General features: G+C 41.2%; 1 protein-coding gene across 2 annotated transcripts in view; it reads left to right on the top strand.

The window, feature by feature from the left end:
- Nucleotides 1-23,847, top strand: part of DNER (delta/notch like EGF repeat containing) — a 357,090-nt gene extending 333,243 nt beyond the window's left edge. For both annotated transcript variants that reach the window (XM_055290869.2, XM_055290868.2), the window contains 2 exons: nt 14,175-14,421; nt 22,826-23,847. In XM_055290869.2, coding sequence (XP_055146844.1) covers nt 14,175-14,421; nt 22,826-22,937 — 359 coding nt within the window. In that variant the 3' untranslated portion in view covers nt 22,938-23,847. The remainder of the gene's footprint in view (nt 1-14,174; nt 14,422-22,825) is intronic.
- Nucleotides 23,848-24,931: the final 1,084 nt, after the last annotated feature.

Below are 24,931 nucleotides of genomic sequence, written 5' to 3'. Positions count from 1 at the left end.
AATCTCCTGGTCTGTGGGTTGTGAAGACCATGGGAAAAGCATAGTATCTGAGCTGGAGTGCACTGTTCCTCACAGCACAGTCCCTCATGGCTTCCCTTGGCTATGGGAGGGAGTTTCTTGACCCCTTGTGCTTCCTGGGTGAGGCAACACCCCACCCTACTTCTGCTCCCTGTCCATGGGCTGTACCCACTGTCTAACCAGCCTCAGTGAGATGAGCCAGGTACGTCGGTTGGAAATGCAGAAATCAGCTGCCTTATGCATTGATCTTGATGGAGCTACACACCAGAGCTGTTCCTATTCGGCCATTTTGCCAGCCACCCCTTCAGTTTTCTTATTTTATTTTATTTTTTTATTCTTATTTTTTGAGACGGAGTCTTGCTGTGTCCAGGCTGGAGTGCAGTGGTACGATCTCAGCTCACTGCAACCTCTGCCTCCTGGGTTCAAGTGATTCTCCTACCTCAGCTTCCCGAGTAGCTGGGATTACAGGTGTGTGCCACCACTCCCAGCTAATTTTTGTATTTTTAGTAGAGAAGGGGTTTCACTATGTTGGCCAGGATGGTCTCGATCTCTTGACCTCATGATCCACCTGTCTTGGCCTCCCAAAGTACTGGGATTACAGGTGTGAGTCACCGTGCCTGACTGCAATCGAGTTTTCAATTGTTTTGGAACTGTTAAAGATTCAATTTTGAAAGGTATTGTCTTCTTATTTAAATTAGCTGGGGCAATTTGATCTTTCATAGCAGAAGAAAGCTAACCATGCTGGTTGGATGAATGTTTCCTCCCTATTCCAGGTTGCTTCTTTTCCTGGGAAAGTTGCATAAGAACTCCCTTCCGCGCTCTCTCACCTGCTCACTCACCTTTTGACAGATAAAGAAAACTTGTCTTCTGTGTGAATTTGGAAGGATGCAAATCAGTACCCACAGCCCTGCCTGCCTGCTTGCGTGCCTGTCTGTCTGTGTCACTCAGCCTGGTCTGTCTGCTGTCTCTACTCCTTCTTTCTATGTCACAAGACCAGGCCCTCACTGGTGGTTCTGGCTGCCTATGGCTGGACAGGGTCATCTCATTCTCAGTGTTTGTCTAATGTAGAGGGTGACCAGTATTAGGAAACTCTCTTGTCCAAATGTGGACCACATTCTCTGACATCAACTTGACCAACTTGACCACATTCTCCAACATCAATTTGATCAACTTGATAAGAGGCTGAGGATATGATTGAGCCTCTTACCTGCTCACTCACTGTCTTTCTTCTTGGTTCATGCAGCCTAAGTGTGAAGTGTATAATTATTATAGGCCTCCCCCTTAGCATTCTCAATTGCTCTCATACAGAATGGGTTTAGAATTAACTTTCCTTGCTAAAGATGGGTGAGAACTACTTTCTTGTTGAAGAGAGAGACAAGGGACTGAAAAGGATTTCAATGGTAAAATTCTAAGAGACTATAGTTATAGGATGTTAAGTCCAGTCTGGTGGAATCTGCTGGTGGAAAGGATTCCAGACTTGGGTCAGCAGGACCTTGGTTCTTATCCTGGCCGAGGCACTCGTTATGACTGCATTTGCTTGTGCTGAGCCTCAGTTTACTTTTCCACAAAATGGGATCAGTTTTCATTCTAAAGTTTAGTATGACAAATTGACACACTTTGTGCCTTTAGGGCAGAGTAATATCTACTTATAACTTTAAAATGGGATTCATGAAGATAAATATATAGGAGAGTATAGATGAAAAGTCAGGAACACACAGGATATCATCAAGAAATTTTGAAGTGAAATCCTTTCATTGTAAAAAATCTAAAGTTTACTTCTTCTGGTGATGATAATATAGGCAAAATATGGAATAACAAAAGGATCAAAGTCAACTTCAAATTCAAGCTCCATCATATTCTAACTACGTAACCTGGAAAAACAAATTTACCTCTGGGAGCCTTGTCTTTCTACTTGATTATAGGAAGGCTTCCCATGCTGGTTGCTGTGAGGATTACATGAGACAAATGTACAGATTTCTGCTGTTCAGTAGACACTAAATAAATACTGGTTGATCTTTCTTTTATTTTTTCTATACTACTATACCTCTTATGCTATGAGCTACTCCCAGGGAGCATTAACCTTCAGCAATTGTCTTTTTAGATGCTGCCTACAGCCCAGGACAGTGGCTATTCTGAGTGGCTGGGTGTGATAGGGTACATTACACATCTCAGTGCATACCTGGACACTCTGTTCACTCACTCTATCATCTTCCATTTGATGATCTCATTTATATTTCTCTATAGGGCCAAAGGTATCAAAACTAAATTTAATTACAGATTAGACTCTGCCAGGTCCCAGCACTGGATATTCCTAACCATGACCTGAGTACATGGAAAGGAAATCATGTGTATGAGGTTTGCAGATGACACATAGCTGAAGCCAGTAGCTTGTGTCTAGATGATGGGGTCTGAATCAATGGAATGGATCCCAGGATCCGGAGTGGACACAGAATTCGTACATTTGGTGGGCAGGGAAGCTGTAGAGGCCTCTCCAGTCCTGCGTGAGCCATGGGAACCACGGCCTCTGAGGTCTCTTTCTAACCCTGAGCATCTGTGATCCTCTGAAGTATCCAGAAACCAAGAGGAGGATGCCTGGATATCTCAAAGTCTAGTCAGTATATCTAAACAGAAAAGCTCAGATGTACACAGAGAACCATGACCCACATAGCTACATGGTGCTGGAGGGCTGCTGAGTCACCCGAGGAAGTAAAGGGGCTTCTACTAACTCGATCACTGCCTTCGGAGGCCACATTGCTTGCCTCTCCTCCTTGCTCCCTCTGCTGTAGCCACAGTGTCCTGCTTTCCCTTCCTTGAGCAGGTCAAGGTCATCCCTGCCTTTAGGACCTTCACCCATGCTGTTCCCTATGCCTGGAGCTCTCTTCCTTCAGATCTTAGCATAGCTGCCTTCTTCTCATTCAGGTCTCAGTTCAAAGGGGCCTTCCCTGACCATCTGTATTTCCTCTTGTCACTGTAACAAATTACCACAAATTGAGTGACTTAAAACAACACAGATCTATCACGTTACAGTTCCGGAAGGCAAAAGTCCGAAATGGGCCTCACTGGGCTCAAATCAAGGGACCAGCAGGGCTGTCTTCCTTCTGGAGGCTCTAGGGGAGAACTTGTCTCCCCTTGCCTTTTCTAACCTTAAGGCTGCTCCCATTTCTTGGCTCATGGTCCCTTCTGCCTTCTTCAAAGTCAGAAATCATGTCATTTTGACCTCTGCTTTCATTCTCATCACTCAATTGTCAACTCTCCTACCTCCTTCTTTCACTTATTAGGACTCTTATGGTTGCACTGAGCTTGTCCAGATAATCCAGAATAATCTCTCCATCTCAAGTTCTCAATTTAATCACATTTGCAAAGTCATTTTTGCCATATAATGTATTGATAGGTTCTGGGCATTAGGACATCTTCAGGAGACCCTTATTCTGCCTTTCATACCACCCACCAATGGTATCTCGTTCCTCTCTCTATTTGTTCTTAAATATTACAATATTTGGGGATGAGGCAGAATTAATGTTGTCTGTTAATGCATCACCCTAGTCATTTGCTGCTTTAGGGTAATTATCTGGCCACCAGTCAGTAATAAGAAGCAGAAATCTAACAGACCACACAGATTTATCAAAACTATCAAGAAGATTGATCCAGGACCATCCTAATAGAATCGTTCAAATAGCTATAGTGATTTACACCTGTTTTAAGGCAAATGAAAACCCACAGTTCTGGAAATTAACAGAACAACATCAGTGAAGTTTTAATTCTCTGCCATTCATTTTTACCACCCTGGGACTGATTATAATTTTTTCTGAATTATAATAAAGGGAAAATATGCCTTCCTAGAATCAAGGTCTAAAAATCAAAATTTCTATAAATCTTGACATAGCAGTGTTGGTGTGTTTTGCTTTGTTTGTGTAAGCTTTATAAAGTTAGGGTTATAGTTAACCTCGCTGACTGACAGTTGGCCAGTTTTGTATATTAAACAGTTGAATCTATGGTTAAATACAGTTAAACTATTGAATTAATGATATTTTGCAGTTGAGAAATAGGCAAATAGGCTCTCTTAGATTTATGCATTCAATCAGGAATCAGTGGCTCTTTATTGTCAGGCATTGAGTGTAGTTCTGGAATATAAAGGTTAATGAAACATACCCTGCCTTTGGGAGCTTGTAATCTGAGGGCAGGTTTGAATATATGATGAGTCACTGTAAGGCTTTGCACAGCCACCTCTAGACAACCAGGTAAAGGGAAAGTAGCTCATCCTGGGGCCAGAGGGGAAGTATAGATGGATGTCTTGGGCCTCTTCCTTTAACAATAGATGGAATTTAATAATGGTTAAAGAAACGTGTCAAATGATTATATTATGTGGGCAGTTCTTATTATACAAATAGGTTGGCTTCTTTGGTTCTCATTTTTATATAAACCAAGATGTTTAAAAAATAAAATTAATTAATATCTCTCCTTATCCAGATCCCCACCTCACTCCTTAAAGGTAACTACTGTTAGACATTTATTGCGTATTCTTCTAGATGCATCAGTCAATAGATAAGTTCCTATTTTCTCCTGTACAAATGAGAGTTTTATACACACTCTTCAATGTATTGCTTTTATGTGTAACAGCATATCCTGAAGGTGCACCCACACTACCTTATGCAGATCTACGACACTTTTTAAAATGTCACATGGTATTTCCATTCTTTAGCATCTCCAAAATTTATTTAATCAGACCCCCATTGATAGATAATACATTTGAGGGGTTTTGCTATTTAAAGCAATACTAGAATGAATATTCTATATATGCACCTGTCTTAGTTTGCTTGGGATATTATAACAAAATACCTTACAGTAAGTAATTGCTCACAGTTCTGGAGGCTGAGAAGTCTGAGAGCAAGGCACTGGCAGATCCAGTGTCTGACGGGGGCCCATTCCTCATAGATAGGGCCTTCTGGCAGTGTCTTCACATGGTGGAAAGGCAAGGTGGCTCTCTTGGGCCTCTTTTATAAGGACATTAACCTAGTTCATGAAGGCAGAGCCCTCATGACTTAATCACTTCCCAAAGACTACATCTCTTAATACCATCGCTTCGTTGATTAGTTTATTAGTTTGTTTTCGTACTGTTATAAAGAACTGCCTGAGACGGGGTAATTTATAAAGAAAAGAAGTTTAATTGACTCACATTTCAGCATGGCTGGGAAGGTCTCAGGAAACTTACAATCATGGCAGAAGGCGAAGGGGAAGCATGGCACCTTCTTCACAAGGTGGCAGGAAGGAGAAATGTTGAGTGAATAGGGAAGAACCCCTTCTAAAACCATCAGATCTCGTTAGAACTCACTTTCATGAGAACAGCATGGGGGAACCACCCCCATGATTCAGTTACTTCCACCTGTCTCTCCCTTGACATGTGGGGATTATGAGGATTATGGGGATTACAATTCAAGATGAGATTTGGGTGGGGACGCAATGCCTAACTGTATCGATTAGGTTGCAACATTTAAGCTTGGGAGTCACATACATTCAGATCGTAGCAGCATCTTTGTGCTTACTTATGTAAGAATATCAATAGTAGAAATTCTCAAAGATAAAATTGTCAAAAGGTTTTTGTATTTAATATTTTGATTTTGGTTGGTGATTATCTTTTAACTTTTCATGAGCACTTCATTATAAGTTGGCTTTTTGCCTTTTAGAACTTTTCCCCTTGAAAGCAATGGTGGTGGGGTCCAAGGGTAACTTGCAAATCCCACTGAATCCATAATTACCTTTAGTACATACTTGGAACACCAGGAACGCATCCCCTACTCAGGGAGGGATTGTGGCTAGATATGGGGAAAGCATACTGATTGAGTGGAAAGAATGCTGCTGTGGAGTTTTGTGGTTGATAACTCAATTCTGTGAGTTGAGCTGTTTTGAATTCTAGCTCAGGTATTTATCCCTGGGCCAGAAAACAAGGTCTCTGAGCCTTAGGCCTTGATAAATGGGATAGTAAATGTAACCAATATTGTTCAGTGACTGGTACATAGTAGATACTTAATAAATGATTACCTTAATTATTATCATCAGCTGTCTTTCTCTTTGAACAACTAGAAGTCTCTGGGCATTTGCTGAAAATGAAATTTCCCATCACTGATGGAATCTTGGTAAACTAGATACTTTTGGGTTAATAACCAATTTGCTGCAAGTACAGAATATTATAGGACCACAGGCATTATATAGCTAGGTAGTTGTTATTGATGTAATTCGATCTTGACTTTTTTATTCCAAAAAATCTCATGAGGAGGAACTTTCCATTGCCTCTCTGAAGAGTACTGATGGATGTGTACAGCATAGGGAAATGCTTTTCATGCCTTTTGAGTGCAACCCACAGTAAGCATTATGTTTTACATCTTGATGCTGCATGTAACACACAGCCTAATATACACACAAACACACATAACATAAAATAATACTTAACTTTTTATAAGTGTGACAAACTCTGAAGTAGTTCTCTAAATTTTTTTTTTTTTTAATGTGAGTCTGGCCCCATTACATTGATTTCTACGATCTACAGTTTGGAAAACATTCCTTATTGATTGAAGTGTGTGGCTTTAGAACCAGAGCACCTGGGCTTAAACTCGGGGGCTGCCACTTACTATGTGTGTAACCCTGGGCACATAGCTTTCCTCTTAGAGTCTCAGTTGCTTCCTATATAAAATGAAGGTAATAATAGTGTCTACCTCAAAGCATTATAGGAGGAATAGGTGAGTTAACACCTTAACACTTAGTGTCCAGCACAAATTGAACCCTCAATAAATATCAGCTCTTACTAACCAAAATGATGAGCTAAACATCAAAATTTAACTATTAGACATAACTGCTTGGGTGTCTTAAAGGTACTTCCAATTTATTTATTTGTTTATTCAACTTTTATTTTAGATTCAAGGAGCACATGTGCAGGTTTTTACCTGGGTACATTGTGTGATGCTGAGGTTTGGGATATGAATGATCCTGTCACCCAGGTACTGACTATAGTCCCCATTAGTTTTTTAACCATTTCCCCCCTTCCTTTCCTTCCTCCCTAGTGTCCCTAATGTCTATTGTGTGGCCTCTATGTCCACAAGTACCCGATGTTTAGCTCCTTTTTTTTTTTTTCTTTTTTAAGACAGGGTCTCACCCAGGCTGGAGTTCACTGGTGCGATCTCGGCTCACTGCACCCTTCGCTTCCCAGGCTCAAGCCATTCTTGTGCCTCAGCCTTCTAAGTAGCTGGGATTACAGGAATGTACCATGACACTCGGCTATTTTTTTTGTATTTTTAGTAGAGATGGGGTTTCACCGTGTTGGCCAGGCTGGTCTGGAACTCCTAAGATCAAAGCTATCCACCCGCTTAGGCCTCCCAGACTGCTGGGATTACAGGTGTGAGCCACCATGCCTGGCCAGCTCCCACTTATAAGTGAGAACATGTGGTGTTTGTTTTTCTGCTCCTATGTTAATTAGGATTATGGCCTTCACCTGCATCCATATTGCTGCAAAGGACATGATTTCACTCTTTTTTTATGGCTGCATGGTATTCCATGCTGTATATGTACCACATTTTCTTTATTCAATCCATCATTGATGGGCACCTTGGTTGATTCTGTATCTTTGCTATTGTGAATAGTGCTGCAGTGAACGTGCCTGTACTTTTTTAGTAGAACAATTTGTTTTCTTTTGGATACATACCCAGTAATGAGATTGCTGAGTTGAGTAGTAGTTCTAAGTTCTTTGAGAAATCTCCAAACTGCTTTCCACAGTAGCTGAACTAATTTACATTTCCACCAACAGTGTGTTCCCTTTTCTCTCAGCCTTGCCAATATCTGTTGTTTCTTGACTTTTTAATCATCGCCATTCTGACTGGTGGGACATGGTTATCTTATTGTGGTTTTGATTTGCATTTCTCTGATAATTAGTGATGCTGAGCATTTTTTCATGTTTGTTGGCCACTTATATGCTTTCTTTTAAGAAGTGTCTGTGCATATCTCCTGCCCACTTTTGAATGAGGTTGTTTGGTTTTTGTTTGTTCAATTGTTTAAGTTTCTTATAGATTCTGGACATTAGACCTTTCTTGGATGCATCATTTGCGATTATTTTCTCCTCTTCTGTAGGTTGTCTGTTTACTCTGTCAATAGTTTCTTTTGCTGTGCTCTTTAGTTTAATTAGGTCTCACTTGTCAATTTTTGCATTTGTTGCGATTGCTTTTGAGGATTTAGTTATATGTTCTTTCCCAAAGCCCATGTCCAGAATTGGTACCTCCAATTTAACATGTATAAAACCAAACTCAGGATCTTCCTCTCAAACCTGGTCATCTCACTTGGCTACAGCACCTCATCCATCCAGTGATAAAAGCCAGGAAACCAGGAATTGGCCTCCTGGTTTCTCTCCCCTCATTGGCCTATCTGTACAAGCTGCATTTAGTCTGGTTGATTCCCCCCTAACACAGCACTCACATCCATTCCCCTCTCTCTGTCTCCATGCCCATCACCACAGGTCAAGTTACCACTAACTCTGCCCCCGTCCTACAGGAGCCTCTGAACCGGCCTCTCTCCTTGCTCCTCAAATCCTTTCTTCATGCACAGCGAGAAGGATCTTTTCAAAGTGCAAACTGGAACACTCAGACCCTCCCTCCCACTGTTCCCAACCCTGACGGTGCCAAGCTCCTATTAAAATAAATAAGTGACTAAAGACCCAAGGCCACACTGCCCTACCCTGCAAGGAGATCCCTTCTCCTTGCTGCGACCACTCTCTGCCTCTCTCTCAAGCAGTCATGCTGTTCTCCTTCCAGCCCTTGTTCTTCTCCTTCACCCCCCTCCCACAGGCCTGTGCTCACTCTGGTTCTTTGCCTGTGCAGTCTCCCCTCTGCTTTTGCCCGTCCCTGGTTAGTGCCCACTCATACTTAGAACCTAACTCCATAAGGACTCCTGTTGTGCAAGCTCTCTTGGCAGTCAGTGAGGTAAAATGTCTCCTGTCCTCCTGCTGCACTGAAGAGCTCGTCCCTTGTAGACATAGCACAGTTGTACTTTTACTTTGTTTTGGGGATCATTTGCCTGATCCCTGCATCCCTCAGAAAACTGGGGACTACATGAGCCTACTTTTCTCTCTATTTTCCCTTGCTTTCCATCCCTGTCACTCAGCACTGTGCCTGGCACATAGTATAGGTCCTTAATTAATGTGCTCAGTGAATGGATCCCCATAAAGGAGATGATCTTTTTCATTCCCTTTTCGCATTCATTCCTCTTCTGGAGATTAACAAGAGTTGTTAATCTTTTTCAGTCTCACTGACTGCTTTGATTGTCCTGCTAACCTTTAGCTATAGAAAACAAAGTAATTTGACATCCCTCCTCACAATTGGTCTAGGCAACAAGTAGTCTTAAAAATTATTAAGCTAAGTAACATCTTCTTAAGAAACAGTCTCACTTTTGCTCTTTTTAAAAAATAACATAGGTAAGCAAATTAACTAGTATAGTTACATTCATCTAGGTAAATTAAAAAATAGATATGGGCTATGTATTTTAGACTCAATATGTAAATTGACTGGAGTCTCTTTTTGGCAGAGTGGAGGTGGGTCTGATTTTATTCTCAGCTTGGCCACTGACTGCCTGCCTCACCTTGAGCAGCTGCTCCAAGTTTAGCACGTCTGCCTAGCTCAAGGTGTTTGTTTAGGGCCAACTGAAATGTTTAATGCAAAAGCACTTTGGAAAATACAAAACCTTAAACAAACTTAGTTTACAAAAATGAAAATGAACTGTCAGACTCACAAGTGTGACATTTTTCTTGAGCAGCTCGTGCACATGCATTCCTGGTCATGCACCTGCTGGGGCTGATGAGATGAACCCATCTGGCATATTCTGGTTCACAATTCTTCCCAGTGCCATGCTGTAGCCAATATAGTCAACGATTCATGTGATGAGACTCCTGGGATGCAGCAAAGCAATGACTTATGAGGATAGCATCTGGACTGAGAGATGGTGGTTGCAGGCACCTGGCATAGATAAATTTGCTGCCTCTCAGACCTAGCGTCGGACTTAGCCAGATCCATCCCAGCTACTAAACCAATTAGCCTGTAAAGCAGCCACAGTCATTTGTATCAAAAAAGTTTTAGATGACAGTGAGGTGGAATCTAGCTTTAAAGAAAAGGGCAGGGGGAGAGAGGAAAGCAGAGCTTTTAGGAGAAATCTTGAGAAAGTTTTTCCAAAAGTCCAAACAGCTTGGAGTACAGAGTTTTGGAAATGGAGCAGATGGTCATAAATGCAAGCAGTCAGACCTGGGACACTGCACCGAGCACATAGCCCAGTATGGTTGTTTTTTTTCACTTTAGTGGCCATGTGGTTGTGCACTCACTGTGTATACACAATTGATGTGATGTGTAAGTCAATTCTATGAAGCTTATGCATAGACTGCAAGAACTCATCAAGAACTCATGTGATCTTCCATAGTGATCCGATCTGAGCACTCTACCCAGTTGGAGGAGAAACATAGTACTGGCTGCCCTTGTGTTGATGCTAAATGGATGTTATAACATACTCTGCTGAGTGTTGGACTCCTGCCTGCAACTGAATTTTTTAGAGAATGTTATAATACTTGGAAATGAAGTGAATCACGCTTGCTTTTTCAGCCAGAAAAATGAGTTGTCTCTCTCAATGCACACCAGGTATTGCCAAATGAGATGGCTGCAGATTTGGGGATTGAGCCTTGGTTCTGCTTTCCCCAAGCACCTTCTCCCTTCCATCGTGACTGTTTTTTTCTGGTGATTTAGGTTACTCTGTCTGCCTGTGTGTGAGTTGGCTTAAATGAAGCAGTCAATACACTAATGGTCATATAGTTTTACTAAGCTCCATGGGCCTTATGAGCTCAGGCAGGCAGACTCAAATGACAAACCAGGCTTCGAAGGTTTTGGTGAAATATTCAGGATGGTCTGGATGCAAACTCAGAAATCACATTATTCATCTGTTCTCAAATTCTCAGGAAGCATCCAGGCTGGGCTCTTGGGTCATTTTCTGTTAGCTTCTAGAAAGTGGGTCTGCAGGCCTGACCCCCGGTTTGGGTGTCTATCTGTGCTCTTCTTCAGACTGACTGCAGCTTTTCAAGGTAAGGAATAGCTAATTGTGATTGTTAGATCTATGAGGACTGAAGATACAGCAAGATGAGGGTGTGAGTATCCAGAGGCCACAAATACTCTCAGCGATAATGGAACAATAAGAAGAGTCCTGTGGATTTCATGGAAAGACAGGCTCATTTCCATTTCCACTAATCTCTGAATCTCATTTGCAGGCACTTGGAATTCTACCATGAAAATGATGTCCTGGTGTGGGTGGGGAAGTGTGGAATGGTGGTGGTGGTGGTGGTGTGAGTAAAGTAGAGAAAGCATTCTTTTTTCCATATGAGTTCAGCTTCTCTTTGATCTTACCTAGCTCTTTAAAATTTCCAGAATTTCCTTTCAAATCCTGTGTATACTATCTAGATAGTTTCATTTGGGTGCAGATCTATAAACAGGAAATAACTCGATGTTCTTGACCTATGCTAATCACAGAGATTACATCCTGTCCTTCCAATTTTTCCTGCTAATACAGGTTGGTGCTTTTAGGAAGGACACAGGGCCATGCTCAGTAATCCTCAGCTCAGAACATGTGCCTTAGGGGACAGCATGTGACCCTTTATCCTTCCCTCCTCCACCACCACAGCTGCTCCTCTTTAGGGACCACCACCACATGTCCAGGAGTGGACTTTTTAACTTTTTTAGAAAGTTAAAACTTTTTATTTAACTTTTTTAGAAAGTTAAAACTTTTTTTAAACTTTTTTAGAAAGTTAAAACTTTTTTTAACTTTTTTAGAAAGTTAAAACGTTTTTTAACTTTTTTAGAAAGTTAAAACGTTTTTTAACTTTTTTAGAAAGTTAAAACTTTTTTAACTTTTTAAGAAAGTTAAGACTTTTTTTTAACTTTTTTAGAAAGTTAATACTTTTTTTTAACTTTTTTAGAAAGTTAAGACTTCTTTTAAACTTTTTAGGAAGTTAAAACATTTTTTTTAAACTTTTTAGGAAGTTAAAACTTTTTTTTTTAACTTTTTAGAAAGTTTAACTTTTTAGAAAGTTAAAAAGTTTTAAATGTTTTAAAAACATGTTTCCTAACTCATGCTGCAGCAAGCCAATGGGGTATATGTTGTTATTTCCATTTTACAAACAAAGAAACCGAAGCTCAAGGAGATCAAGTAAATGTAGGAGACGGATTGAAAGCAAGGTTGGTGTGATCCCAAGGCTGATACTATTTCCACTCTTATGCTGGAAGATGATCCTACAAATGTCTCCTTTAAATAATGTATTGCATATTTCTTTATTGGAAAAGGAATACATTCTCATTTTTAAAAAGCTGGAAAAGACTCAGACATATACAGAGGAAAATAATCATTTTTAATCCTGTCTTTTAGAGATCACTGTTGTTAGTATGTTGCTGTGCAAACGCCAAGACCTCAGATTCTGACTTGTATCAGAGGCATTCACTCCAAGTGATGTCAATTCTCTAGGCCTCCTTTGTAAAGTGGGGAGAGAGAATAATGTATCTTCTGGTGGTTATAATGATTAAACGAGCTGTTTTTAAAGAGCTTAGTTTATAATAAGAAATCAATATATGTTTCCATCATTATCATACTATCCTTTTGACCTTTTCAATGTGTATATAGACATTTTAAACTCATAAGATATTGTCAAATTATTGTACTGTCCAAGTAGATCCTGTTTGGTAACATGCTTTTATTCTTTTGTTGTTTAGTGGATACCTTTTCATCTCACTGAGTGTTAAATATTTAGGTTTTTGTTTTTTGACTTTTCTAAATTATGTTGTTGCATGTGGAATGGAGAGAGAGTATGGGGTGAGGGAACTCTAGCTATATTTGTTCGTGTTTTTTTTTCTTCTTTTGAGACAGGGTCTCACTGTTGCCCAGACTGGAGTGTGGTGGTGTGATCTTGGCTCACTGCAACCTCCATCTCCCGGGTGCAAGTGATTCTCTAGCCTCAGCTCCCTGAGTAGCTGGGACCACAGGCATGTGCCACTATGCCTGGCTAATTTTTGTATTTTTTGTAGAGAAAGGGTTTTGCCATACTGCTCAGGCTGGTCTCAAACTCCTAAACTCAAAGCAATCTACCCTGCCTTGGCCTCCCAAAGTGCTGGGATTACAAGCATGAGCCACCACGCCCAGCCATATTTTATTTCTTTTTAAAAAACTATCTGAAAAAAGTCTAAAGAAAAATGGTAAAATATTAACATTATTAACTGAGCAGTGAGTACATGGTTGTCTGTGTGATTTTCTGAGCCTTTTTCTAAATATGGAATAGGTGATAACATTTACAAATTGTGATACTAAGATGAGCATGCTCACACATAAGGCTTTATGCATTTCCTGGGCTACTTCCCCAGCATAAATCCTAAAATGGGAATATCTGGGTCAGAGCATATGCTAATTAGTAAATGAAAGGATTATGTATCAACTTGTAGTCCTTATTTCTGGGTACCCTTGCCAACTGTGGTTATAATTTTAAAGTAATATTTGGGAGCTGGTAGAGGAATTGCACTTTTTTGTAATTCTGAAGCCAAGTAATTTTCTATTTGTATTTTTTTGATGAATTCCTCCTTATATCCTTTGTTTTTCTGTGGCATATTTCTGGTTTTTCTTTTTTTGTTTGATGGAGTCTCACTCTGTCGCCCAGGCTGGAGTGCAGTGGTGCGATCTTGGCTCACTGCAACCTCCGCCTCCCGAGTTCAGGTGATTCTACTGCCTCAGCCTCCCGAGTAGCTGGGATTACAGACATCCACCACAATGCCCAGTTAATGTTTGTATTTTTAGTAGAGATGGGGTTTTTCCATGTTGGCCAGGCTGGTCTTGAACTCCTGACCTCAAGTGATCCACCTGCCTCAGCCTCCCAAAGTGCTGGGATTACAGCCGTCAGCCACCGCGCCCAGCCTGTGGTTTTTCTTAGTTATTCTTAAGAAGTCCTTATGTAGTAAGGATATTAACCCTGGGTCTGGATAATCCGTAGAAAATAAGTCTTCCAACTTTGAACGGCCCTTAGGTTTTAAGTTATCTATGCAAAGATGAAAAAGGCCTTCACATTCTCAAAGGTCACAACTCATACCCAGCCATTTGCTTATTTTTGCCTGCAGACCTCCAGTGGAAGTCCGGGCACATGGCAGAGAGCCTCACCAACATGCCACGGCACTCCCTCTACATCATCATCGGAGCCCTCTGCGTGGCCTTCATCCTTATGCTGATCATCCTGATTGTGGGGATTTGCCGCATCAGCCGCATTGAATACCAGGGTTCTTCCAGGCCAGCCTATGAGGAGTTCTACAACTGCCGCAGCATTGACAGCGAGTTCAGCAATGCCATTGCATCCATCCGGCATGCCAGGTTGGTTGCGGAGGCGGCGTGGGGAATGCTGCCTTCACATGTGCATTCTTGGGAACAGGGTCATATTATACACAGGACTTTCCATTTGCAAAGAGGAGATTTTAAAGAATGAAACATAGGTTCCACATTGTATTCGGAGATAGATCATTTGGCCACTTGATAAGCAAACTCCTTTTAATTTGCTGCTAGCTTTTCCTTTTGTTTTCTTTTGTTTACATTGAATATATTTGTTCATCTAATTTGGGTTGCTCTGTGACTATAAATATCTGATTCGTAATCACTGTGTATTGAAAACTTTTTTGTTGAATTTTTTTGGGGAATGTCTTTTGCCCTGTTGCTCTTCAAACTGTCAACATATAAATGATTTCATTTGACTTGAGGGCCTAGTAAAAGAAGGAAAAAGAGCTATCTTTCTACTTTTAGAGTGAATATTTATAAATCAGTATCCTTTACTGGAAGAAAGACTCCAGAGGGACAAGGAGTTAGTGTGGTGTCATAGAAAGAGTGTAAGTTCTGGTGAGGTATAGCTTTGAGTCTTAATGACTCCGTTACCTGACTAGGTATTTTAGACAGATCTTTTAACTTTCCACAAATATAGCTCCCTCAGCTGTATAAAGGGATAACTCTCCCTCCTTGGAGAGTTATGGCAGTCATATTAAATTACAAATATATATACTTTTTCCTTCAACTTTCGTTTTAAGTTCCGGGGTACATGCGCAGGATGAGCAGGTTGGTTACATAAGTAAACTTATGCCATGGTGACTTGCTGCACAGATCAACCCATCACCTTGGTATTAAGCCCAGCATCCATTGCAAATATTAAAATAGTATGAACAGAAAACCCCGTATTTACTTGTCCAAATCTATTATATAACATTAAACAATCAACTAAGAACATTTTACTGACTTTTGCAGAGTCTGTGTTCCAAAAATAGCAATATTGTTTGTTGAAGTAAGCCATCTCTTCCTTTGTTAATTGAATAATCTCAAACACACAATTCAGAAAGTAAGTGTGCTGTAGTGAAAAGTGGGCTGCGCTTGGTGCCTTAAGATTGGGGCTCAAGGGAACTGGGAGCTGTATGATCTATCTTGGGATGTCCTATGTTGGTATCGGTCAAGACGTGAGAAGACCTAGCCAGGTGTGGTGCCTCACGCCTGTAATCCCAGCAGTTTGGGAGGCCAAGGCAGGTGGATCACTTGAGGTCAGGAGTTCAACACCAGCCTGGCCAACTTGGTGAAACCCTGTCTCTACTAAAAATACAAAAATTAGCCGGGCGTGGTGGTGGGCGCCTGTAATCCTAGCTACTCGGGAGAGTGAGGAAGGAGAATCGCTTGAACCTGGGAGTCAGAGGTTGGGTTGCAGTGAGCTGAGATGGCACCACTACACTCCAGCCTGGTCGACAGATAGAGACTCTGTCTCAAAACAAAAACAAAAGACTCTGGGTTTTCTATTTCAACAGCACATATCCACATCCTTTCTCTTTTCTGTCCTTTTCATCTCCATCTTGTTTCCTTCAAGGACTTTTTATCATCTGACCTGGGCAGGCCCGTAGAGGTTGAGCATCCTTCCTGGGTACTGTCTCTGTGACTACTCCTCATTTCCAAAGTTCCAAATCAGGCAGCCTGAGAGGCAGCTGCAGTCACCTTCACAGCTGCGCTCCTTTGGGACATGTCTGCCTTTCTACACTGAGATTTTTATCCGTCATCAATGGGTTCTGTATTTCTTTTGAATTTCTACTTAGCTTTTACTAGGTACATATTGGGAAAGTGTGGCTTCAGATTCTGGTTATAGTGGGAATGATAAGAAGTAAAAGTGAAATATCATGAATGTTTTCTTATACCTACCTAACTGAATCATAACAGCAATGACAAAGATAAGCACTGTAATCCCAGCTACTCTGGAAGCTGAGGCAGGAGAATCACTTGAACCCCGGGAGGAGGAGGTCGCAGTGAACTGAGATCACACCACTGCACTCCAGCCTGGGTGACAGAGCAAGACTCTACCTCAAAACAAAACAAAACAAAACAAAACAAGACAAAAGAGACAGAGAGAGAGAGAGAGAGAGAGAGACATGAGAATACCCAAATTATTCTATCTAAATGGCATAGAAGCTAAGAGGTTCGAAGAATTTGCTTTCTCCAAAAGAAATTCCCCAAACCCAATTCTCAGATCTTACAGTGATCTTGTCGTTCTAATAGAAGCAAAAGCCAGAACTCAGCTTTCATTGGGAGGAGCCAGTGGGAGGGAGAACTTGGGAGACCCTGAGCGTCTGCACCAGTGTTGAGGTGGGAGCTGCACCCAGTCTTGCTTATGTAACTGCGAGGGAGGACAGAGAACTTAACCCTCCTCCAGCTCGGGCCCTGCATGGCTGCTCATCTTAGTGCCTTCCTTTCAGAGCCAACTGTGGCAATACAACATCCAGGAAGCCCTGATAGCAACCCTTGCAAGCCCCACCGTAATTGTTTATTTGACTCTTTACACCACTACCCTGTAAATAAAGGGTAGTAGCTTTTATTTCTGTGTCTCCAGTGGGTCCTGGCAGGTAGTAGACCTCACTAACATTTGAGGTTTGAAATGAATGAATGATCTCAGTTAGGGGTTGGAACAGGGTACCTTGACCGGCTTGAGAGGTAGACTCATCCCAGGGCACCAACTCAGTAAGTGGCCCCAGCCTAGAGGAACATTTGCAGTATCGTGAAATTACTGGATTGGAGATGAAGAACGTAAAAAGGAGCAGAGAAGCCTGGGGGCGGTGGCTCACACCTGTAATCCCAGCACTTTGGGAGGCCGAGGAGGGCGGATCATGAGGTCAAGAGATCGAGATCATCCTGGCTAACATGGTGAAACTGTGTCACCCCAGCCTGGGCGACAGAGGGAGACTCTGTCTCGAAAAAAAAAGGGAGCAGAGAATTGACAAGTTTCTTTGGTGCCCAAGAATCTTTTCTCTCCTCTTCATTCCTGGAGGGGCTTTGTTTACCAGGAGGGAGCAGAATCCATGGCATTGTATTCTCATGTGTTGGGAGACCCTACAAGTCAGATTCCCTCTGCCCCTACAGGCATCCATGGCTATGATCCTTCAGGGCTCAAGAGGAGCAGTGTTTTATTTCAGCTCCAGAATAGTTTAAGATAGATTCCGCTAAGACTTCTGCTCAGATGGCCCACGGGGAAGATATTTAACTGAATACTCTTGGAAGGAAAGAATAAACTTGAAAGCATTTACAAACCTGGCTCTTATTTGGTGCTGATTTATATCAAAAATATTTACTGCGGAATTCCTAATGGACAAGCTCCTGCATGCACCAGTGACTGCAGATAAAACTATTGACATTAAAACAATACCTTCCCTTTAGGAAAACGTCTCTTCTGAAAGTTTATTCAGCTCCAACCTGTGGTTTCTGCAGCATGGCTGTGTCAAGGCCATGGCTGGGGCTCGGGCTGGTTGGCCCTCTTTGCTCCCTTTTCCTGGAAACCCTAGAAAGGCATTGGCAAAAACTCAGACCTTTTGATGTTATCCTCTCCCTAGTTTTCAGCAGCCAGTGTCCATTTTATGGGCTTTCTCCCTGCTACTATCCTGGAGGTGACATTGGATCAGAATGACTGCAGCCCAGCAGCCACACAGGACACATGGAGTGGGTCACACGAGTGACTGAGGCCATGTCGGGCGATTCTGATGTCAGAGTCCGTTGGTGCTAACTCCTAGTAGGAGACCCCTCCCCCTCTTCCTCATCCCAGGAGTCATCTGCAACATGCTTGCGTATACTCAGGCAGGGAAGAGCTTGTAACTTAGCAGCAGGAGCAAAGCCAGGGTTCTCCAAGTTCTGATACTGAGGTCCCACTCAGTTGACTGCTCTACGAGCTAGAAGTGCCTGATCACAGGAAACAGATAATGGAGGACATGTTCAGTTTTTTTTTCCCAATAGCTCAAAACCTTCCAATATTGGCCTTTCTCAAGATCTGACATTCTCTCTGTGGCATTGTTTTAGTGGTTGACTTTCAGAGGACCATGAACTAGCAGCTCTTTGACCTACCTTATAACTGATTGCAGTATCTTTTATTTATTTGAAGAAATAGACACACAAGACTTGTCACCAAATAGGATGTTTGAGATGTCCGTGCTAACCGATATTACCAGTGCTGTCATTTCTGTTAGCGCCTCTGTGATGGCCAACACTTACTGAAAGCTTCCCGTGGCCACACACTGCTAAATCATTCACAAATAACTCATTTGCAAGCATCTCACAAGAATGTAGGTGCCCATGTATCATTAGTCCCCATTATAGGCAAAAGAAATTTAGGCTTAGTGAAATAATACAATTTACACAAGGGTCACAGAGTTTGTAAGTGAGAAAACCAGGACTTGTAAGTGAGATTTGTAAGCCAGAGTTTGTTAATGAGAAGGAGGATGTGCTGATTTGAAGGTGATGCCTTTCAGTGCAGCAGTACACAGGCTCTTGTCAGGCACAGGTTAAGTGAGAGCTTCAGTTTATGGGGTCATCACATGCATGAAGGTTGCAATGAAGTGTTCAGCACCTAGGCTTGGAAGCCAGAAAGCTCCACCTCCCACCAGGTGTGACCTTAGGAAAATTATTCCTAAGTTTCTGTTTCCTCATCTGTAATATAGGATAAATGAGATGTACTCACTTCACGAGGTTGTTATGATGATGAGATGATCAATCAGTGAAAACAAGACAATGGAATGTGATGTTGAGTGAGTACCAAGGACAATGGATGCATCGCCCCTCGAGGGGCTAGGAAGGAGCTGCAGATGGAGCCACCACATTAGGGTATTTGAGCTATTTTTCCAGGAGAAGGGGGAGTGTGTCAACTCCTTCCCATCTTTTAAAGATCTGGCTTCCCCATGGACTGTCAGCAGACATTTCCCAAGTGTCATGGTCTGTGGTCATGTCGTGGGGAATGAGCTACCTCAGGTGGGACATGTTACTATGAACGCTGAGTGTTCCACCCAGCCCGCCCCACCAAGAAACATTTTCTTATTAATGTTTTAACTTGTAGGATTTTTTTTTTTTTTACTTAACAAGAATGCTGAGTAAAACATTACACAGACTATTGATTGAAAAAAGTCAGTCTCAATACAGTATGCAGAGTACTTTCTCAATTTTGTTAAAATGGTAATAATAATTATTATACATAATACTTTCAGAGGGGCTTCATACATATTTGTAAAATGAATGGAAGGGATGTGGGATTGAGGGATGGGCAGACTGAAGAATAATGCACAAAAAATTGACACGTCCTTTGGAGAGCAGCACTAAGGGCGATTCTTATGGTCTTCATCAGGGACCTGTAAAATATTTTAGACTTTGCAGGCCATATTGTCCTGACTACTCAACTCGGCCTTTGTTGTGCCAAAGCAGCCAGAAGAAGTGTGAATGGGTTTGACTATGTTCCACTAAGACTTTATTTGAAAAATAGGCATCAGGCTGGAATTGGCCTGTTGACTATAGTTTGCTAACCCCTAGTCTATTTTATAATTTTCTCTAGCTTCCAATTTTATTTTGTTTTTTACATTTAAAATGTACCTTTATGATAAAAAGTAGTAGTTATTTTAAAAATGAACACTTGCATAAAAATGCCTGCAATAAAATGAATAGCCTCTGACATTGATTTAGTGCCCGAGATACTAAGAAAGAAAAAACTGTTAGTCTTTTAAATGTAGATATGAATGCACATTCATTTACCAACAAGTGTAAGCCTGCCACTGTGAGAGGTGTAGGAGATTCAAACAAAGTCTTTTCATTGTACTGTGTGTTTTAAAACTATGGTGTTTCTATAAAGGAAGCCATTTTAGCTTCCATATGGTAGATACAGCATTTCAGGTGGAAACCTCCAAAATTCTCCTAAGGAATTTGGACGAAGTTCTCAGCAGCTAGTAAGTTGAAATGCAGGGATTCCAGCTCCAAGCCTACCTGCTCTCTCTTCTGGTGCTGGGGCTATTAGTCTTATTTTAACCACCTTTGTAACTAGCATCATACTTTATGACCCATACTTGTTTGGAGTTAATCCCATTAGGACCCGGCCACACAGCTCAGTTAACCGGTGCAGACACAGAGTGGTGCTCCTTGCCCTTCAGTTGACTTCGAACATGCATAGGTGGCCGTGTAGCTCGCTCTTGAGTGGCGTCAGCCCTTGCTTTGTCATACTCAGTGGATCTGTGACGCTCGTCCTTAAACCTGCCTTGTCAATATTGAGTTCCGTGGCAACATCCAAGTTTACAGCCCTTCGAATTATAGTGTGTTAATGGATTAAGTAAAATGAAGGCTTTAACGTTCTAGATTCTGAGGAAGCAGGTTTTTTTTCAAACTATGAAATTATATTTAAAAATGGGTGTTTTAGGCTGGGCGCGGTGGCTCACGCCTGTAATCTCAGCACTTTGGGAGGCCGAGGCGGGTGGATCATGAGGTCAGGAGATTGAGACCATCTTGGCTAACGCAGTGAAATCCCATCTCTACTAAAAATACAAAAAATTAGCTGGGCATGGTGGGGGGCGCCTGTAGTCCCAGCTACTCGGGAAGCTGAGGCAGGAGAATGGCGTGAACCCAGGAGGCGGAGCTTGCTGTGAGCCGAGACCGCGCCGCTGCACTCCAGCCTGGGCAACAGTGCCGAGACTGTCTCAAAAAGAAAAAAATTTAAAAAGGGTGTTTTAAAGATATATGCAATTGGGTTTTTCCTTTCAGCCAACCAATCGAATAATTAATCAGTTAGTTAATATAATTTGTTGGCCCTCAAGTCAAAGCTGTCTATATCCTACTATGTTAGGATATGGAGAGCTCTTCACTGGGTTGCTGGATATTTTTTGTTAAATTATTATTATTAGTGGTGGTGTATCTAGCTATTTGATGAGAAATAAATTGTCAAAATGTTTGCATCTTAAAGTAGCCTAGGAAATTGTCGGACTTGGGAGAAAGTGTAAGACCCAACGGGCCTGTTGACACTTTTCCTATCCTTAGATTATGCAGACCTCACTCAATTTAGGTGAACAAACTGCAGGCTAGAGCCTGACCCACATCTATATGAGCACCATGGTGGACCTTCAGTGAGTCTTCACATGTTAGAAAGTATTTATTGAAGTCTTTTGTCATATTGCAGTAATAGCTGTGGGTTTTTCTGAGGGTAGGATGCTTTAACTCTTTAACCCCGTGTTTTGCCTGGTGCCTGACTGGCATAGCATATGCCTTTGTGCTCTTCAAGGCCAGTAAAATTTGAGAGGATTGGAGTACAAGATTGATGACTGTTTAAAATGAAAGATCACATGAAGAACGCACTGTTTTCTCATTTCTCACTTGATTCTACTTCCCATCTCCATACATGAGAAGACAGACTTTCAACATATCAAAGGAAAAAATAAGAAAAGAGGAGAGTTGGGGCAGGAGCCGTGGCAAATAAGCCCCTTTAATTCCTAGGGACCCCATCCTAGGAACTTTGTTAAATTTAAGGTTCTTTTAAAATGCCTTTTTAAAGAGCCCTGGTGGACTTGAAACAGTTAAAAAATGTTGTCCAGACAAAGGAGGAGGGGGGATGGGTTAGTGTGGAAGATCATTTGAATCCTGTTGCATTCCAGAGCTTTTAGGGAAGGTGAGGTCTTGAATGGGAAGAGACCACCCAGAAGTTGAATTGGCTTTATTTTAATAATTGCCATCTTAGGACTGGTTTGACAGGAAGTCCTGAAATTGGATTTTGACTCCCCTGGCTTCTGAGAGTCAGTCCGGCTGTTGAGGCGATTTTGATATATACAAATCTGTTGGGACAATGGCTTTGTGCTCAGAGGAAAACATTGGCTTCTGTGTGCGTAGCGTTGGGAGGTGATAGGTGGGGAGGGATTCAATGGTGAGTTCTGGCATAGTTTGTGGACAGACACCTTTGTATCTGAAGTCATTTCCCACCTCTGCCCTTTTGTGTTGGGATCTCAGATGACCTTAAACCTTCACAGCTTATCCCCTGAAAATCCCACAGGAAAGGCTGTCTGTCCATGGCCCAGGGAGGACTGCCCTGGTGTTCTATATTCCAGGCACTGGAGTGAATATGAAATAAATTCACCTCTCCAAATAGTTATGGGCCTCAGAAGAAAAAGACAAATCAATACACATTTTCTTAAAATCTGTTGTGGAGCTGTCATGCTTGACTGCTTTGCCAAGATTGAACCTACAAGCTCCAACTTTGAGCTCTACATTTTGTGAAATACATTTTTTTTGCCTCTAACACCAAAGACTAATGTTTATACACATTCAGTGTTAATATTAGGATGTCTAAAGTTTCTGTACTTGCTAGAGGATATATTTTTACAGTTTCATTTAATTCATGCATATAAATTATTCTCATCACTTGCTTTAATTAAACTTGAGATCTAGTATTTATCTAACCAGAGTCCTTTCTCTCTGATTTCAGGTTTGGAAAGAAATCCCGACCTGCAATGTATGATGTGAGCCCCATCGCCTATGAAGATTACAGTCCTGATGACAAACCCTTGGTCACACTGATTAAAACAAAAGATTTGTAATCTTTTTTTGGATTATTTTTCAAAAAGATGAGATACTACACTCATTTAAATATTTTTAAGAAAATAAAAAGCTTAAGAAATTTAAAATGCTAGCTGCTCAAGAGTTTTCAGTAGAATATTTAAGAACTAATTTTCTGCAGCTTTTAGTTTGGAAAAATATTTTAAAAATGAAATTTGTGAAACCTATAGACTACGTTTTAATGTACCTTCAGCTCTCTAAACTGTATGCTTCTACTAGTGTGTGCTCTTTTCACCGTAGACACTATCACGAGACCCAGATTAATTTCTGTGGTTGTTACAGAATAAGTCTAATCAAGGAGAAGTTTCTGTTTGAAGTTTGAGTGCCGGCTTTCTGAGTAGAGTTAGGAAAACCACGTGACGTAGCGTATGATGTATAATAGAGTATACCCGTTACTTAAAAAGAAGTCTGAAATGTTCGTTTTGTGGAAAAGAAACTAGTTAAATTTATTATTCCTAACCCGAATGAAATTAGCCTTTGCCTTATTCTGTGCATGGGTAAGTAACTTATTTCTGCACTGTTTTGTTGAACTTTGCGGAAACATTCTTTCGAGTTTGTTTTTGTCATTTTCGTAACAGTCGTCGAACTAGGCCTCAAAAACATACGTAACGAAAAGGCCTAGTGAGGCAAATTCTGATTGATTTGAATCTATATTTTTCTTTAAAAAGTCAAAGGTTTTATATTGTGAGTAAATTAAATTTACATTTGAGTTGTTTGTTGCTAAGAGGTAGTAAACGTGAGAGAGTACTGGTTCCTTCAGTAGTGAGTATTTCTCATAGTGCAGCTTTATTTATCTCCAGGATGTTTTTGTGGCTATATTTGATTGATATGTGCTTCTTCTGATTCTTGCTAATTTCGAACAATATTGAATAAATGTTATCAAGTCAAGGATGCAGTTGTCTCTTTTGTTCTTTGAAAACTATATATAAAAAGTTTTGGATTTGATATTGTTTGCCAAACAATCCCGTGGTTGATACCATATTAAATAACCTGAGGGGTGCACCTCTGTGGCTGCCGGAGCCCCCTCCTTTGCCTCTGCAAGCCTTTCTGACCTCCTAATTGTCAGTAAGCTCACCCTAGCTGCTTGTCAGTGTGAAGTGTGGAAAAAAAATAAGAATTCTTATCTGAAGTTTTATATCCGAATTTGCCAGTGAAATGCAGCACATGTGAACAGTGGGCACACTGGAATCCGGAGATGCTTCTAGGCATTGAGGGCAGGTACCTGTGGCCTCAAGAAATACCTTGTGTGCTGCTATCCTGTGGAGGCTAAATGAAATTGCCTTAGCAAACAGTTCCGTGGTTCTTAGAAACTTGAAGGCTGTTTAGAGCCACCCTATATTCAGTTCCATTTTGTATCCAAATGCTGCTCTGAAGTCCCAGAGTTATTTTTAAAAATACATTTTTAACTGCACACAGGAACGTCAGGTAAGGCCAAGAGAAGTCCTGGAACCAGGTGTGAAGGAGAGTTTTAAGCAAAAAGAAGTATTTAAGATGCTTTTCCTTCCCGCTCTACCCTCAAAATATCTGTTCCTAATCCTACAAATGACACAGCAGTACACCCACATTCTGATTATTAAATGACACAGTGCAATACGTTAATATTTTTAGTTAAGTGTTTGGAACTAAGGTAAGAACAAAATATTAACTTGATTGGTTAAACATTCATGGGAACATGCAGCAGAGTGTTGTGCAGACATATTTACTCCCATCTTCCTATAAAAGACCCTTTGGTTGTGTGGTGCTCAGACACTTCTTGATTGATGATAGGAGAGGGCCATGAAAAGGTGTGAGCTGAACTCCATTTGCCTCATGACCCCCACGAGCCCCTGGACATTGTCTGAGCCTCCGTGTCTTTTTTGCTTATTGGTCTTCATTTGCAAGCTGCTTCAATCGCACCCTCTGAAATCATTTTCAATCTCCCAAAGTCTTAAATTCATTATATGCGATGTCTCTTAAAGGACTTGTTTAAAAAACT

Source organism: Symphalangus syndactylus, chromosome 8 (assembly GCF_028878055.3).
Source record: "Symphalangus syndactylus isolate Jambi chromosome 8, NHGRI_mSymSyn1-v2.1_pri, whole genome shotgun sequence".
NCBI classification, from domain to species: Eukaryota; Metazoa; Chordata; class Mammalia; order Primates; family Hylobatidae; genus Symphalangus; species Symphalangus syndactylus.
The sequence above is the reverse complement of the archived record's forward strand: the minus strand, read 5'-3'. Positions and strand labels throughout refer to the sequence as shown.